Source organism: Ipomoea nil, unplaced genomic scaffold (assembly GCF_001879475.1).
Source record: "Ipomoea nil cultivar Tokyo-kokei standard unplaced genomic scaffold, Asagao_1.1 scaffold0672, whole genome shotgun sequence".
Lineage (NCBI taxonomy): Eukaryota > Viridiplantae > Streptophyta > Magnoliopsida > Solanales > Convolvulaceae > Ipomoea > Ipomoea nil.
Window position 1 is genome coordinate 494446 of NW_017617100.1, and position 19279 is coordinate 513724.

Sequence of the window (19279 nt, forward strand, 5' to 3'; positions counted from 1 at the left end):
ACAGGCTAAACTAACTAAACAACCTCAAAGCAATGTCAATACATAATCATGGCGCGCAGGTCGAAAGGGAAACTAACTAATCTACGCTCCGGATCTCTAGCCCGCTCCGGTGTCTACTCATCTGTGCCTAAAAGCCAAATATATTTGTTTAGCGAATGATGCTGGTAACCCACTCCAACGCGTTGAAATACAATATGGGTATATATATATATATATATATATATATATATATATATATATATATATATATATATATATATATATATATATATATAGTTATACGAAAACCATTTTGAAGCAGGAAGAGATATACTTAGGGGACTCTAGCTTTAAAGTCAGGGATAGACTCGGCAAGTAAGGATAAGCACATTCAACCATGATAAACAGTTATATAGAGACAACATCATAAAGAACATGTATCTAAGGTCACAGTTTACTTTCAAATCATCCACATTATCATTCAATCATCATTCAAATCACACAAGCACACCTTGGTGGCGCCACGGGACCAATCACATGCCCCGAACATGAGGGTTAGTGCATATAGCACTAACATGGCCCCGCAGCACCCTACCTCATACCGCAGCATGAAGGGGTTGATCGCAACCAACCGTACAAACCGCCGATAGCTCGACGGCGGATCACAGCCCTACACACCGCTGATGCGCTCAGTCGGTGGACTGCGATCCTCTTTTGGGGACTACGACCCTACACACCGTTGATGAGCACAGTTGGTGGATCGTAGCGAATCAAGCCCTACACACCGCTGAGGGGCTCAGTTGGTGGGCGAAGATCCTCGGAGACTACGACCCTACACACCGCTGGCCCTTCACTCGGTGGATCGTAGCCGACCATAGCCCTACACACCGCCTGATCACTCATTCGGTGGGCTATGGCCTTCCTCAGGCTGGTGGCCCTACACACCGCTGGCGCGTCCAGTCGGTGTACCATCCGCACATGAGGCCCGTGGGTTGTAGCCCAAGAAGTGAATCACTAACCGCAGCCAGGAAAATGAACCGCAGCTCATAAGCAACCAATTTTGACCGCAGCCAACTTCTGAACCGCAGCTTAGGAACATCCAATTTGATCGCAACCAAATTGGGGAATCATGCATCACATAACACATTGTAGCACATAATTGCACATTGGGAAGGGAGAGATGTATAAATAAACTTACATGTGATCATTCACATACTAAGAGTAGTCCTAAGGGGTTCATGCATTCTTCTCCTAGGCCAACGGGTTACCGATTCACTTGCATACAATTCCTAAGACTCTTTTATCCTACGAATGACACCCGAAACATCAAACTAGACTTAAGCACGACAAACGGGATCCGTTGGGACACTACGGGGAATGGGGAACATCAAACGAGGATGCCGAGGACCCGGGGGTGGGTAACAGACCAGCGGGTAGCCAGTGGGTGGAGGGCCACCCGCCGGCTGCCCGCCGGTGATGGTCTTCCGGGCAGCGGGTGGCTGGCGGTCAGACGTTTGCCCGCCGGCTGCCCGCTGCCTGGCGGTGATTCTCGGGCAGCCGGTAGGTGGCGGGTCCCCTACGCCCACCTACCCCCCACTGACTCTTTCATCAAATACGTGTCCCGGGATCTTTTGTGGAACCCGAAACCATGCTTTGACACTTTTAAATGAAAATAACGACACCACGTAGGCAATTAACGGATCAAAAGCAAGGGTCATATTGAATACGTCCTAACATGACTTCTAAACATAAACACCTGAACATGCGAATTCCCACCCAAATATAAATCAAGAACATCACAATACAAATTCCCAATCCAACCTAGGGCTCTAGTTCCCATCCACATTATCAAGATCATATTTTATCTCTAACATCAAGAATCATCACATAAATATCAAGAACCTCTTTTTAATATCAAGATCATCAAGATCACACATAAACTCATCACCTCAATCAAATAAGATTATATCACGATTATCATAAAGGAATTCATCAAGACACAAGCATATAGAGGGAGCCAAAGAAGGAGATTATAGCCAGGAAAATAGGTTTTTTTGAGACATGAGTTACCTTTTAGCCTTAATTAAATTCCTTGGCTATGAAGGATTTTTCTTTAAGATTTTTCTTTCTTGATTTCTCTTATGAGAATTCTTGTGTGGTGAAAGTTATTGTGGTGTGAGTTCTAGGTGCCTCCTATGTCCCTATTTGTATATCTATGAGTCCTAATTAGGGTCTAAATGGTATGGGCTTGCCAATTCTATTCCTTATAGGACTAAGGGGTTGGTTTTAGGGATAAGGGCCCATGGACTATGGTGGACCCCTTATAGCTAATTAATGGATTTTAATTCCCTTTTTAGGGTGAGTAATTAATTAATTAATTTGGTTTAGGGGTCGTAACATGGGGTGTTACACCACCAGTCGACGCCAGTAGCGTCGGGTGAGTGAGGCCGACTCTATTACACGAGTTCGGAATAATAGGCCATACATGACAATGCAAGAAAGCAACAGTTTATCAATCGGAACGAGATAAAGGCCTGTATCTCGGCCAAAAGTTACAAGCTAAAAGAAGAGGTAAGAGGTCACAGATCGCCCTTCTCTTCCGCAGGGCGAGCAGGAGGTGGGCCTTCCAGGAAGAGCTGTGGACGGAAGGGTGGAGGAGTCGGCTCCGGCTCTGGCACCTCATCCAAGTAGATGGTCGGCTTCCCGTCATCGATCATTTGGAGGGGCCTCTCAAGGGCGCTGGGAGACATGGCCACCCCAAAGAGAGGAGGAACCTCCCACACTTCTTCCTCATCTGGTGCCGACTCCTCTATCGCCGGCTCCACTTGATGCTCATCCGAATCCACGGGGATCAAGTCTAACATATCCGGCGGCACGACGATGGGATCTGAGGAAGAGTCCCCCATCAAGTGGCCACCGTTGGCCAGCCTCTTTTGCCTTAGCTTCTCCAGTCGAACCTGTTCCTTTTGACGAATGGAGAAGCGACGATCACCGGTTCGATAACTCATGATGGAGGTTGCTGGATCAGAAGGTGTAAGGAGTACAATTGAAAGTAACCCCTTATATAGCCCAAAATGGGAGCGAATATCCAGGCAGAAATCGCGGAAAGAATCATAGTTGTCATAGGGCAGGGCGAGATGGGATTTGTGAATCTTTTTCAGAGAATGGTTTCATCAACTGCGCTTGGGAAGAGGAAGATTCGCACGTTAACTGAAAAGGCGGGATTTCCCAGTGATACGGATCGCAGATGTCAGACTTTAGGATTTGTCATCTGGCCGACTCCGAGACCAGTCAACCGGTGAGTTTGGGCGAGTAAAAAGCAAAGACCTCGAAAAGAAGAAATAAAAGTAGTTTTATTAATCAAGAAGGAAATACACAGGCCAAGGAGCTTATTACATCAAATAAAAGTGTATAAAGTGCTCCTTTTGTAGTCCTTCCCGAAAGCCTCGTGGGCAGTTTCCAGGTGATCACTCGTCAGGAGAGGAAGGATCATTCTTAGAGAACATCTCCTCCGATGGTCCAGTAGGAGACGAGCAGAAGGAATCCCAGAAAGCTGGCATAATCGGTGGCACCACCAGCGCCTCATCATCTGGGTATAACTCCAAGTATCGAGCGAAATCAGCATCGGTCATCAGATCAGTCGCCGGCCCATCCAGATCGTCAAGTGGGATAGTGAAGGTCATGCGGAAGGATAGTTGCTCTGGGACGGCCACCTCTACAAAAGATCCATCTTGTGCAGTAACCCTGGCCAGGGTAGGTGGCGGCAGGTCGGCCGATGTTGAAGTGTTCGCCACGAGAGAAGGACTGGGGGTCGGCGGCTGCAGAACAGAGGAAGTGGTACCAGTAGGGAGCCTCCGAGAGGATGGCCGAGCAGCCTTTTTTTTACCCTCCTTTTCGGGCCTTGACCACTTCGAGGGAAGAGGACGTCGAGGCGACCCAAAGTCTATCCTCTTTCCTTTCAAAGGGGAGAGACCCATGGTTGATTAAAGAGGTGATGGAAAGTGAAGAAACTAGAACATTATTTATAGGATCCCCGGAGCAAAGGAGGAATCTAAACGGCCCCGGTGAATTAGGCGAGATGGCGAAGAATTCGGGCGTTACTCGGACAATTAAAATAGGAGATTTGCTGATTAAAGGGAGGAGATACTGCTACTTTCCCATACCCGAGTTAGAGGCCCGGGTATGAGAAAGTGAGGGACTAGATGATAGGGTGTGGACCCCGGCCTAAGAAAAACAAGGCCCAAGAGGTAGAGTTCATGGATAGCAGAAGGAGCCCAGAGTGTGTAAAGACACGACCCAGCGGATAACAGGTTTATAGGGCCCAACAGGGGCCAGGGTCGAGTCCAGGGGTCAGCCCAGGCCCAGGTGGCGACTCGGCAGAGATCCGTTGCCCGGCATTTATGGCCGCAGTTAAGAGGCTCGACCAAGCAAGCCGTTGAGAGTCGGAGAGAGCCGTTGGCTGGCCTGGTAACACCACCCAACGGCCCTAAAATATAATTAGTCTTAAAGTAGTCTTTTAAATGAGCCTTAACTCGGTAGAGGAGGGCCTACTATATAAAGGGCCCTCCGTGAATGTAAAAGGGGCGAGTCCATGCCCAGATAATAGAGAGACGTCATTCTTGCTACTGCATTTTTCTTAAAGCTTTATTGGAAGGTGAATCCACCAACTGAGGTTGTGTTGGACCTCCCTGGGCCCAAAAACCCTAAAACCAACAACCTATTTGTTTAGATTTGATTTGTTTTCCTGCTTGTGTTGATGTTTCCAGATATAGTCGCATAATGAAGGAGGGAGCGAGGCTTAAGGCGGCGATTCAGCAAAAGGCGAGACTCGAGGGGGCAGAGAGCCGGAGGCGCCAAGACAAAGTAACAGAGAGGTTTCGAAACATAGAGAGACGGTGAGAGGTTCATAGAAGGAGACAGAAAGGGTTAGCATCTGCGGAGAGGATGAAATCTGGAATTTCCTTCTCATGAGTTCTGGTTTCTAGAATCGTAGAGAGAGGGCAGATGGGATAGGGGCGGAGAGATCAGGTTAGGTTTAGTATTTATATGGTCGGGTTTGGGTTCCAATATTGGGCTTTGGTTTTGGGTTGTGTATTGGGTTATATATATTAGAACTGATAAGAATGGATTGGGCTGCTGATTTTTGTATAAGACACTTATTTTGTATATTTTGTATTAATATTTTATTTTGTTTTAATTTTTTGTTTAAGAAAATAATTTTTAAGAATTATATTTTGGAAGTTTAATTTATGTTATTACTCCAAGTTAATAAAAAATTTAATTGAATTGAGTTACATTTTCTATCTATAATCTATAATATATTTATTGGAAAATTAATTTGCATTTATTTGTATTATGTCAGAATAGTTTGATTTTATTCAAATTTATTATTCATTGTTCAAATTAAAATTATCATAATACACTTAATTATAATTAAAATAACTTTTAAAGATAAGATAATGTACTAAGATTATGTGATCTAATGGTACTCAGGTTAGATTTCCATTTGAAAGGTTGTGAGTTTGAGCTTCAATAGAGGCGTTATTGATTTTTTGTACTTCGGTAGGTTGAGAAAGGAAAGTATATGAACAGATACTACATTGTAATTATAAAAAATATAATTTGAAAATTTTTGAAATCAGTAATCGACTTCAAATATTGAATGAAATCATCACTAACAATTTTTATTTTAATTAAAAATATTTGGATTCATAATTTTTCATAGCATATGAACATAATTATTAAATAACAGAAATTTAAAAATGAATAAAATGCTCATATTTCTTTTTTATATGTAAAATTTAATAACATTAATAGTTTCTAATAATATATTTCTTTATTACATGTTCAAATTTATATTTTCCAATGCAATTATTTATTTATTAATCTTTTATTTGTGTTTATAATATATTTTTCAGAAAGAATTATTGTAGTATGTGCGCCACACAAGTGTTATACTAATAATTATAATATTTGAACATATTTTGAATGTGTTATCAACAAAAATAGAATAAGACAATTTTTTTTATAATATATATTGATATTATGTTCTGATGTTCAATAGTTATAAACAAACAACTTCATATTGCTAAAGAAAGAATTAACATCATAATAGTTACACAACTTATATGGTACCCGTGCAATGCATCACTTATATGGTATCCGAGCAAATTACCGACAAATCAATCCCAAGAGGTGTTTAATAATCTATAAAATTTGTATATTATTCATTGTTTGTTACATACATATTGGTAATAATTGTCTTCTTTATATATATATATATACACACACACACACACACACACACACACACACACATACATACATTGTCTGTGCATCGCATGGGTGGAGTACTAGTAATATGAATATTAATTAATCTATACTATTAATAAAAGTTGGTGTTATCGGATTCGGATAAGAAACAATTGCCTCTGGTGGAGTTGGAGAAGTTGTTATATTTGTGGGGAAGAGCTTGAGGGACTTTCCAGAAATGCTAATTCCAGACGAAAACATCATGGGTTTTGATAGAAAACATGTTGGTAGCCGAAGAGTTGGCATATGACAATGAATCGTTGAAGACAGAGCATGAAATGTTGGTAACACAATTGACGGACGAGCAAAAGAATGTCTTCGACTCTGTGATGAATGATATTGATTCTAATGGAGGTGGATTGTTCTTTGTGTATGGTTACGGAGGAACAAGCAAGATGTTCGTGTGGAGAACGTTATTGTCAAAGATAATGAGCCACGGTGATATTGTTCTCAACATTGCTTCGAGTAAAATAACATCTTTGCTCTTGCCGGGAGGCAAGGCGGGGCATTCCAGATTTGGTATACCACTCTCTTTGAATGAAGATTCCACGTGCAATGTATTGCAAGGCAATTGACCTTGCTGGGCTTATAATAAGGAGCAAATTGATAATATGGGACGATGCACCGATGAACTACAAATACTATTTTGAGGCTTTAGAGAAAAACATGAGGGATCTATTGAGGTTCGCCATACCGAATAGAGCTGAAAAGACATTTGGTGAAAAAATAGTAGTTTTGGACGGTGATTTAAGAAAGATTCTTCCCGTTATTTCGATAGCAACGCTAACAATAGTTGTCGGAGCCACTATTAATTCTTCCTACCTCTGGACAAATTGCAAGGCATTGAGGCTCACGAATAACTTGAGACTACAGAGCGTAGCTTCAGAGGAAGATAGACAGGCGGTTGATTGGTTTTCAATATGGATTGCAGACATCGAATATGGGATTACAGGGGTTGTTAACGACGGTTTGTCTGAGATTGATATTCCGACAGGTTTCTATTGAAGTGTGGACACGATCTAATAGCAACTATAGTGGAAAGCACCTTCCAAAGCGCAGGATATGACATGTTTGATGAGTCGCACCTAGAAGGCCGAGCGATCCTCTCACCGACTTTAGATGTCGTTGATAAAATTAATCAGTACATATGCGACATAAACACTATGGAAGATCGAACATATTTAAGTTGTGACTCTTTGTGTAAGGCAGAATCAGACAGGAAAATCTATCAGAAATTCACACTCCTGAATTCTTAAATAGTTTGAGGTTGTCTGGACTTCCTAATCATTCATTGACATTAAAGGTTGGTCCACCTGTTATGTTATTGCGGAACATAGACCACTCTCTTAATCTTTGCAATGGTATGCGCCTCTTGTCACAAGATTGTCAGATCACATTGTCGAAGCAAGAATAGTAGTTAATGAGACACATCAAGAAACCAAAGTTCTTATCCCACAAATGTCTCTAACCCCTTCTGATACTAGATTTCCCTTTAGGTGTACATGACTTTTTCCCGAGTCACCCATTCTGATGGCCTAAAGGTTTTAGCTCTAGATGAGGATGGACAAAATTCTGTTATTACTACCAATGTCATTTACAAAGAGGTTTTGAGTAAATACCAGCCAAGGTCCCTCGAGTTTGGTGGTTTCACCACCTTTAGTTCCTAACTTTTGTAATTACCATCCGTGGTCCTCCGAGTTACGAAATTTGACATGCTACCATCCTTCGGTTACTTCCTTCCATCTCAACCGTCAAAATCATGGGTAAATATGTCATTTGGCTTTCATACTTCATTTTTAATGGCAGATAGCTCATAAGATAGGAATCTCTCCGTAATTTGTCATCTTCTTCACGCTCCTTCTCTCTAAAGCGTGGCCTGCCTTGTTGCCGGAGCTTGTTTCCAGTCTTGATAAGCTAAGCCAAGTGAATGATTATGTGTTTGTAAATGGCTTGTTAACCACCTTGAATTCCTTGTTTAAGAAGTTCTGATACCAGTTTAAGACCAATGAGTTGCTCCTTGATAATTTTGCAAAGCCATTGTTAGAAGTCTTTAAGCGTACTACTGCAATTTTGATTGATCAGGTAGTGGCTTCTGGGTCTTCCACAGCTGCAACTCTAAAGACCTATATAGAGTCTCAAAGGCTGTTCTGTATAATATTCTATTCCTTGAATTTCTAAGAAAAACCTGAATTTTTTGAGGACCATATGAACAAGTGGATGATTGAGTTTAAGAAATATCGGACTATTTATTTAGACTATCGTTTTTAGACTAAGTATTTAGACTAGCGTTATTACAAAGTTGCAAATATTTATTTTAGTGACAATATAATCAATCTCTCATATATTATCTTGCATTTATATATTTTAAATTACCGATTTAAATAAATAAATTCAACATTTAATTTATTTACCTATGCATGAACATCTCCGATATAATATTGCATTGATATACTTTAAAATACTTATTTAAAAATAACCATTGGGCATTATTCCATTCGCGCAAAGCGTGTAAAAGAACTAGTATATATATATATATATATATATATATATATATATATATATATATATATATATATATATATATATATATATATATATATATATATATATATATATATATATAGGCTTCGAATTTGGTGCAACCCCTATACTAGAAGAGATTATGAGAGATATCCATTGATTCGTTTTTCATGAATGGTTGAGACTATAAGAGACTGTGAAAGTAATTAAGGATATATTGAAATCAAAACGATTAAATAGTAATTGTAGATATATGTTTAATTATGGATATAATTCAATTGGAATCTTAAGCATTATAGTAGGGAGATTATGAATGGAAATTGATATTTTAAAGGCAGAAGCGTCAAATAGACCCATCTACTACTGTCAAATGCTCAATTCCCACCACGAACTAAAATATAGGCTAATCTGCCCCACTTACTTCTTAAATTTATTCAATTAACTTTTTTTTCAGGTTACCTCCAGTAGAGTCTGACTTGGCCCGGTCATGATTATGTGGCAGTGATTACGTGACATTAAAATAACAAAATTAACAAAATATTTTGTAACCCTCCATCTGTAATTTTCTCTCCTCGAAATCCTTTGCCTCCCCCGCAGCTCCGACCACCACACCGCAACTCTGAAGAGATGAAGAAGGCCGGTGAAGTCGCAGTTTTATTTGTAATTTTTCTCAATGAATTTACCCTATATTCAAGTGCGGAAGGAGTTTCGATGTTCAGAAACATCTCTGTACTGTATCTAGGTATAGTATTGTGAAAGATATACTATCAGAAGAATCAATTATAGCTCTGGAGATTTCCGACCAATGTACCCCAATACACATAAATCTATTGGCAAGGCATAGCACTCGTGCTCCAACAAAGAAAAAGATAATGGAGTTAGATGCCTTAGCCAACCACTTAGAAGTCCTTCTGAAAGATGCAAAAGAAGAGAGGAAATCTTTGGAGAAAGTTCCTGCTTGGCTGCATGGGTGGAAGCCTCCATGGAAGGGAAAGCGCACAGGTGGGCAGCTGATTGCTGAAGGCCGGAGAAGATGAACTATATAATCTTGGGATAAGAATCAGACAACATTTTCCAGACCTCTTTAATTAGGAATATCATCCGGATGTTTATGTGGAGGAAGCCCAGATTGATCCGCGATTGTGAATAATGAACGGAGAATAATTCAACAATGGCGATTTGCGAAGATTGTTTGGTTTGGACTAGGGTTCTCGCGGTCAAAAGAGATTTAAGAAGTAATTTCCATCTCACCATACACTTTTATTCTAATAAAATTACATGTCAGCAATTCAATTGGCAACCTGGAGGTAACCTGCAAAAAAAGCTAATCGAACAATTTTAGGAAGTAAGTGTGGCTGATTAGATTATATTTTAGTTCGTGGTGGGAATTGAGCACTTGACTATAGTAGATGGGGCTATTTGACACTTCTGCCTATTTTAAATTATTAGGGACCCTATCAATGGTAATAATTAATTATATTTTGTACATCAGAAATTTTAAATTTTGGGGAATTTTACGGTGGTGTGTGCGTGGGTGTGGAATGGTGTGTGCGTTTTATATTTTGACATGGTGTACACCTCCTATTACAGATAACCGCACACGCCATTCCACACCCGCGCATACACCACCGTAAAATTTCCAAAAAAAAAAAAAAATACAACAAGCCCAATACTATATCTACTACGCACTGATTATTTACTCAAAATTCAAACGCCGATACCCAAATTAGATTCGTATATTTTTGTTTTCTTTTGAATGCGTTTCGCACACGCCCAAAACTAGTAACACATAAATCAAAATGTACATGCATGTATCACGAAACGCACATACCAAAACGCATAATTTTATAAAAAAAAATAAAAATAAAAAAAAATCAGCACGCCATGGTGTACGAGCCCTGTTACAATAAAATGCACAGACCATTCCACACCCACGCACACACCATCGTAAAATTCTCATAATTTAAAATTACAAATGTACAAAATATAATTAAATATTACTATTGATAGGTTCCCTAATATTCTGGTAAGATTCTATTTTAAATATAACCAAAATTAAAAACCAAAATACAATTACTCTTTCATCCTTATCTTTCAAATCTATCATTATTTAATTGTTATTTGACTTTCAATCCTATCCATCAATTGAAACTTTATCAATGGATGAAATGGAATCGCATGATCTCGCCTGATTGGAGTGGTCTCACTGGATTCAATATATATATATATATATATATATATATATATATATATATATAATATACTGCCCGTGCAAAACTAACTATATAAACTTATATAGTACAGTGCAAAACTGCCAATTATATACAGTGTCAACATTAATTATAAAATACATATATAGTTCATTACACATATATATAGTATACTGTTAGTACTTTTATATATATATATATATATATATATATATATATATATATATATATATATATATATATATATATAATTATTCAGAGACGAGGCGAGGCGGGGAGGGATATCTCCGTCTCAGTCCCCATTCTTTAAAAATTTTCCCCATCTTCGTTTCTTTCGGGGCAGGGATCGGGGATCCCCGTTGGGGACGGAGCACATTGCCATCCCTAGTACGGAGTAATACGTGACACTTTTCCTAAGGTTATTCAGTTTTCAAAGTTACCCAACTTTGTCCACCGCTGAAAATTTTCCCATTTGTATCAATTTATATACCAACTTACCATCAAACGGCACCTTGAATCCCAGAAGTCATTATTACCGTGTAAGTTCATTTGCAATTGTAGTTCTTATGCACATTTTTTTGCAATAAACGAGTAGGATAGAATGATGGAAACCAAAAGAGGCCAACTTGACAAGAAGAAAGATGAGATAACTAGGATTTATTTCACCCCATAATGAAAAAGTATCCATCACCAATGGCAGTTAAAGACAAGATGGAGTGATGGACATGAGTGTCATAGCTCCGGCAGTAAAAAGTAAAAACATTAGTAGTATAGAAATGGAGTAAAATGGCAGTCCATTGAGGAGTAGTTTTTAGGCAGTTATGGATGTGTTGGCTGCAAGGTGAGTAAGTGCTTGTTTGTGGTAGGTGTGGCGCAATTTCTTGTACTTGTGCACAAATGCAGAGAGATCAATTTCTTGATCAAGAAGCTGCCTGTGTAGGGTATCAGATTCCTCCTCTGTTTTATTAGTTGCCTCTGTTATGAAAACCAAAATCATGTTAACTTCTGAATCCCAAAATAATTATATTATCATAAGATAGTATATCTATTTACCATTAAGTCGACGAAGAAGGGATGCAGGAGAGTACAACTTCAGGAGCTCCCCTTTTCTCCTTTCAAGTTCATGCAGCTTTTCCTGAGCAGCAGCTAATTCAGTTGTTCGAATTATTCTGCACTGTAATCCACAACACCAAAGTCCTCCACAATCAATGCTTTAATGTTAAAACTTTGTCTACTATACATTTACTACAACATTTTTTAAACATCTGACCTGATTTCTAAGCTCCATGATCCTCGGTTCTTTTTCTAGATTTTCCCCTGTACAGTGTACAAGATGAGAGTTTAAAATGCATCTGTATATAGCATTTTTAAAAGAAACAGAGTTTCATCACAAAACTGGCCAGGAACTTACTAGCAAGCTGCATAGTTTCATTACGAAGTTCATCCCTTACCTATTAGAAAATTAATAGATACGACAAAACAGTCAAACAGTTTAAATATCAATTCAGATCAATTATTCCAATACCAAAAAGATAAATTAAAAGAGGGGTGTGCCAACTTCCCACTGTAAGCTGGACTGCTGGAGTTCATTCCTTTTTAAAACAAACAAAAAGAAGATTAAAAAAAAAAAAAAAAAAAAAAAAACATAGAAAAGGGGAAAATAATGGAAAATAAAGAGCAAGATTGAAAACAGATACAGCCTAGAACTAGAAAGTTGAACCATGCTCTTGATTGTTTAGTTTGGTTTTCAAGGATGATGAAGTGGAAAGAGTGAAAGACTGAGACAGCAGTGATTCTTTTCCAGACTCAGAAGCATACATCATTGTAGCAAGCACAAAGCACATACATATCACAGTTTTCAATAACTAAACAAGTTCAACATTTCCCTAAATATAAATCATAGTTATCAAGGCGGACTTTCTAGGCGAGATGCCACCGACTGCCTAGTTGACTAGGCGACCGCCTAGGCGATGAGTATTAAATAAATAAAAAAGAACATATATATATATATATATATATATATATATATATATATATATATATATATATATATATTGAAAATATCTTGTCTTGGACAGCCTATTTGCTGGCCTATTTACTTTAAGTAGATGAATAGTTTTTCCTAGAATAGTGAAAAGTCTAGTATTTATTGTATATTGAAAATATCTTTGTCTTGGGCAGCCTTTTTGCAACCCTATTTACTTCAAGTTGTCTTGAGAAGATGAATAGTTTTTCCTAGGGTAGTGAGAAGTCTAGTATTTATTGATAACATGCCAAAGTGAGGTAGTGGGCTTTGATTTGAGCAGGAGGAGGACAACGCCAGAGCTCGAACCGCGCCGCCATCGGAGCCACCACACGCCGCTGCTCCGACGCCACACGCCGGCACGTGAAGCAGATTCCGACGACTTCTCCGGTTGGAAATTACACCAGTCAACTCGCCTTAGTGTGTAGGTTCTGCCCATGTATTTTTTGTGAAGTTTTGGGTTGTATTCTGCACTTAGGCGAGGCGAGCACACGGCGTTCGGTCTCGATCGACCGGACACCTAGACGACGCCTTGATAACACTGATATAAATCATATTGTAGTTGATATGTTATGAGAAAAACACCCATTAGCATCATTGGTCAAATAATCTCCATCCAAATATATTCATCCAGAATTCCAGATATTGACCTGGTTAATTTTCTTAAATACTGAACTAGTAATAATTTTAGTTATCTTCTAATCCAACAACTCAGTCTGTACTTTATTAAGGAAGACATCTTAGTTCAAATAAAAGAACTAGAATCAATCAGACAAAGGAAAACATATACAAGGCAGTAATAATGAATTCTTAAAACCCAAGATTTGAAACTCACATTATTTTGAGTTTTGACGGCCTCAAGTGAAAGTAGAAAGTTGTGATAAGCATCCTTGTCAGTGTAAAGCTTCCGAAGATCCTCAACACTAAACAAAAATTTAATAAAATTCAGGATTACGAAAAATAAACAGATTTCAGAGTAGCAAAGTAGCCAATGGGGAAGATTTGTGAGAATTAACATGCAAGATTGAAAGTTTGAGGCTTTGGGGAGAATTTTTTTAATTTTGGGCACATATTATCAAGAAAAACAAAAATTGCAGCAGATCACCTCTTAAAAGATAGGCAGCAACTTATTAAGAAAAATATGCAGTCTAATGACAAGATGTATATTGTACAGCAGCTCCTACCTCTTATCTTTTAACACAGCTATAATACCAGCAGCCTCTGCAGGAGATACGTGTGATGCAGAATTCTGTCTGTCAGAAGGCCTTGATACACTGAAGCTTCCAGAGGAGCTCGGACTAGGTGTTGTGGGGCGGGAAGAACTAGGAGAGCTGACCACAGATGATGGATACCATGACTCTGTAGGTATTTCCTGTGGATGTGGCGGAGCTTGTTGCTCTTGAGAACCCCTGAAGATATGAATATTTGTCAATACACACCCCAAATCACTTACATTATGACAATAAATCAAATTGCAGAACTGAATTTCACATATTTCAGTTAAATGAAAGAAATACAGACTACAGCAAAAGCTAAAACCTCCTCAGTTGGAACTTGTAAATGAACCCGATCAAACACACATATTATAAAAATTTCTATTTCCTTCTGCATAAATGAATGAAAGTTTGGATGCAGGATAAAAAAATCACGAGTTATAGTGACCTAGTTTACAATTTCCTGATTCATATTGAACGATAACTGGAACTCAAAAGGTTCTCCCCATCTCTGAATACCTCAAAATATATCCTTACACAGGAACCAGGAGAAAAGGCGTCAATACAATACATCAAACCTAGAAAAATCGTTCACAAAGGAGACAAAACCCGAAGAGCAGAATTCTAAACATCGGAACTTCATAGCATAATAATCACTACAGCTAATAACAGCAGTAATTCATAAACTAATCTCCAAAAGAAAATCAAATTCCGAATCAAACTAAAAAGCTTAACCAGAAAAATAGTTTACCAGAATTTGAACATTTTTGCAGAACAATCAGGAAACTTGGGTGAATCGAATTGTGGTGTACAGACACGCGGATGGAGACGAGAGTTCAAATCTTTAATGATCGCAGTTCTTTCTTCCAGTGACAGAGTCAGAATTTCCTTTGAGTGAGGGCGAAGAAGCAAAAGTAAAATTAATTAAAAAAACGTTCAAATACAAAAAAATATATATAGTTTTCTCATTGAATTAAGAATTTTACATAACTGAAGCCAAAAATATATATAATCTAAACAAGAAAACATAGAATTTTCCAGCAAACAAATAAACTGATAAACATAAACAATTAAGCAAAGCATAATTTCTGAAAATAAAACACTAGACAGTCTCTAATCTTCAACACTAATTGACAAAATGATGTATTCTTAATCCAATGAGAAAGCTATATATTTTTTATACAATCAATTAACAAAATTCATCAAAATCATTCATGTCGCACACTCACACACTCTCACACACTCACACTGCCAATAAAATTCATCAAAATCTGCAAAAACACATCAATACTTTGGAATCCTAATTTTGTATTGATTCGTATCACACACATGAACTAACACAGAGTTACAGTCTTACACATTGAACACACGAACATAATCAAATTGGGATGAAGATTGATAATTTAGGGAATTAGCCAATTAGGGATTTATCAATCATTATTTTTATGGAATTAGCCATTAGAGCAAACTAATTAAGAGAATAAAGTTGAAGAATAATGAAGATTGGTTCGAACCTTAGGCTATAAATCTATAATGGTGGACGAATGGTGAACGGACGGAGCCACGGAGGAGAATAGCCGGAAGACGGTGGTCGGTGGAGGCGTGGAGTAATGGGCCGCGAATCTACAAATCTTCGATGAAGAGTTCTGAAGGACTGATGGAGTGATGGAGCTGCTGGAGCTGCTGGCTGGGGCGTGGAGGCAGGAGCTAAGAGCATCTCCAACGTGCATCAAATTTCAGTTCATCCGCGGCAAATTAAATATATAAGAAAATTACCCTTTTGTTCTTGCTTCTTTTTATAACTAGTATGCCACCCGTGCGATGCACGGACTAAAATTTCATTATAATTATTGTGATAATTATTGGTAACATTATTAAACTATATTATATATATTTATATATATATATATATATATATATATATATATATATATATATATTTATTTATTTATTTATTTATTTATTTATTTATTTATTTATTTATTTATTGTAACATTCAGTTAAGTATATTGTAATATTAAATATTATGAAGAAATAATATTATTTTTTATATTTACAAATTACAAAATAACTTAATAATAAAGATGATGAATAATGAATGTGTCAAATTAAATTATAGATTATTGAAGATCTTTTTGTAAACCACATTAATTGTGGAATTACTATCCTGACCATTTTCATCACAAATTACAATCTTCAAGCCTTTTGGATTTGTTACTCTAGATGCCGCAACATACAATTGACCATGCACAAATACTGGTTTCTTCAACAGCAGGCCTACATGGGTTAAAGTTTGCCCTTGAATTTTGTTGATTGTCATTGCGTATGACAGCATAATTGGGAATTGTTTACGCTGGAATTTGAACGGAAATCTCGGGTCTGAAGGCGTCATTGACATTCTTGCTATCAACACCTTTTTACCTACATGAGTACCCGTCATAATCTTTGCTTCAACCACATGCTCAGCTAGTCTGCTCACAACCAACCTAGTACCATTGCAAAGACCCATTGTGTGATCTATGTTTCTTAGCAACATGATCGGTGATCCAACCTTCAATATCAAAACATGATTTGGTACACCAGAAGCTCGTATACCATTTATGAACTCAGTAGTATGCACATCCCCTAATATACCATTATTTGAATCAGCTTTGCAAATAGTGTCGCAACTAAGGTATGTTTTACTTTGAAATTTATTCTTGTCGTTCATGTAATCATTAATCTCATTGACTACATCTAGCGTAGGAGCTAGAATTGCACGACTTTTGTTCTTGCTTCTTTTTATAATTTCAAATGTATCATTTATTTGTTTTATATATAATTTTTTATTTTGTTAAATACTTATATTTAAAGTTTGTATTATTAAATAAAAATTATACCATTTTAAAGATCTCATTAATACGATCGAAACAAGACTAATATTGAATATATATTAATTAAAATTTCAAATACATCAAACATAACTAGAACATAATAAAAGTTAAAATACATACGAGATACATCAAACATGACTAGAACATAATACAAATTAAAATACATACGACATAATATTAATATTAGAAAATACAACACAATTTAAAAAAAAATATATAATAGAATTAATAATTTCCTAATCCACTCTCACTTCCTCCCAAATTGTTAAAGTATTGATCAAATTTACGATTTGATTCAACTCCTTCTCCATACTCTTGATTTCTCTTTGCAACAATTTGTAGTTGTTGGCGTCTAATCGACTCACGCACAGCTGGATCTTCTATCAAATTTAAATTCACTCTTAAGATTTTGTTATCTTCTTTTTGTTTTGCCAATGTTATTTTGTTCGCTGCATTTTGAGCTTTAAACAAATCAAACTCATATTGTTTTTGGAGTAGCTCATGATTGTGTTCGAACATTCCTTTGAATTGTGTAGTTTGTTGTTCCATTGTGGCAATAAATTGATTGCGCCCATCCGAGAGTTTTTGCTTCATCTTTTCCTTCTTCCTTCCCGTAGGACGTTCAACTACATTGTTCATTTCATTACAATGTTCATCAGATTCAAAATCATCATTCAAATCAACAGGAAATGAGGAAGAGCCTAATGACTTCTCGATTTCGAAGATTGTGATTGTGATCCTTCGAAAGTTCTTTTTCGACCTCCAACATTTAGCAAGCTTCTAGTTCTGCAAAATTTCTGCATGTCTTTGACAATAGGCCATACATGATCAAACTTAAATCCACCTTTGAATTTGGGATCTTGCTTTACTAACTCCTTTGCTCTATTAAGCTGTTATAAATAAAATATAATTCAATGGAAAAGAAAATATGGCTGATGGCTGCGGTCTGCGGTCTGCGTAAGGTTGAGACTTGAGAGGATAGAGGCAAAAGAATAGAGCGTATGGTTAGGAAGAAACAAGAAAAGAATTTTAAAAACAAAATTATATATATATATATATATATATATATATATATATATATATATATATATATAATTAAAAACATAATAAGTGTGAATGAAGGTTATATCGTTTATTTATGTCCGTTTTTTCCGTTAAATTTTTTTTATACATTATATTATAAACCAGTTGTACTTTACAATATTTTGGACAAACATACATCTACTATTATAACTTTTGTTATCTTTTTTACTATTATTATCATGCACATGCATCCACCATGTATTTTCTTATCTTATGCACTTAGTTATTTCCTACCATATAAATATCAAATGTATAAAAATGATTTACATTATTATTATTATTATTATTATTATTATTATTATTATTATTTAAATATAAAAAATCTTAATATAAAATACTAATAATGGACACTTATTTTTTGCGCATCGCGCATAAAAAAAATACTACTCTGTAGTGTGTGTGTGTGTGTGTGTGTATATATATATATATATATATATATATATATATATATATATATATATATATATATATATATATATATATATATATAGGGAAAATGGCATTTTTTACCCCTGAGTTATATACTTATAGCACTTTTTCCCCCTCAATTATTTAGGTAAGCACATTAGCCCCCTCAATTATTCTAAAAGTGGTGCTTTTTCCCCCCTGATATATTAAATTGACATTTATACCCTTAAAGTAAACATTTTATTTATTTTACTACTCCAACCAATTATTGCGTATACGTAGGGATGACCACGGTTCGATTTGAATTGAACCGGATACTAAAGCAATCGAATTAATAGTTTACGGTTATAATTCAGATCTAGAATCCAATATTTAAATGTCAATTTATTAAAATTATGTATCAAAAAAATTGAATCTTGAACCGTGAACCGGCGGTTCCAGATCTGATTCGCGGTTTTGAACCGTCTTTATTTTAAAATTTTATTTTTTATTTTAAAATAGTCTAAATTCAACAATAAATGTATTTTATTTTTTCAGTTCGGAACATGAACCGTCCGTTCCGGTTCACGATTTTAATAAACTCTAAATATCGAATTTCGATTCTAAATTGTAATTGGAATATTTCGGTTTGGTTGCTATAGTGTTTGTTTAGTTTGA

General features: G+C 36.7%; 3 protein-coding genes across 4 annotated transcripts; 1 reads left to right on the forward strand and 2 right to left on the reverse strand.

The window, feature by feature from the left end:
• The first annotated feature begins 6512 nt into the window (after window positions 1-6512).
• LOC109174915 lies at window positions 6513-6866 on the forward strand. Its single transcript, XM_019324155.1, has one exon. It carries the CDS (start codon window positions 6513-6515, stop codon window positions 6864-6866), a length of 354 nt encoding a protein of 117 aa, XP_019179700.1.
• A 4781-nt stretch (window positions 6867-11647) lies between these two features.
• LOC109174894 (vacuolar protein-sorting-associated protein 37 homolog 1-like) lies at window positions 11648-15949 on the reverse strand. Of its 2 annotated transcripts, XR_002053193.1 has the most exons (9): window positions 15773-15949; window positions 15010-15146; window positions 14229-14453; window positions 13880-13967; window positions 12433-12472; window positions 12292-12338; window positions 12075-12195; window positions 11774-11996; window positions 11648-11737 (listed from the first exon to the last, which is right to left on the reverse strand). XR_002053193.1 is itself a non-coding variant. In XM_019324130.1 (8 exons), the coding sequence occupies exons 2-8, from the start codon at window positions 15021-15023 to the stop codon at window positions 11833-11835; spliced, it is 699 nt and encodes a 232-aa protein (XP_019179675.1). In that variant the 5' UTR covers window positions 15024-15146; window positions 15773-15949; the 3' UTR covers window positions 11657-11832. The 2 variants fall into 2 exon arrangements, 1 of the variants encoding a protein (XP_019179675.1); XM_019324130.1 differs by having other exon boundaries at window positions 11657-11996.
• Window positions 15950-16371: 422 nt separating this feature from the next.
• On the reverse strand, window positions 16372-16968 carry LOC109174916 (ATP-dependent DNA helicase PIF1-like). Its single transcript, XM_019324156.1, has one exon. It carries the CDS (start codon window positions 16966-16968, stop codon window positions 16372-16374), a length of 597 nt encoding a protein of 198 aa, XP_019179701.1.
• Between the last annotated feature and the right edge of the window lie 2311 nt (window positions 16969-19279).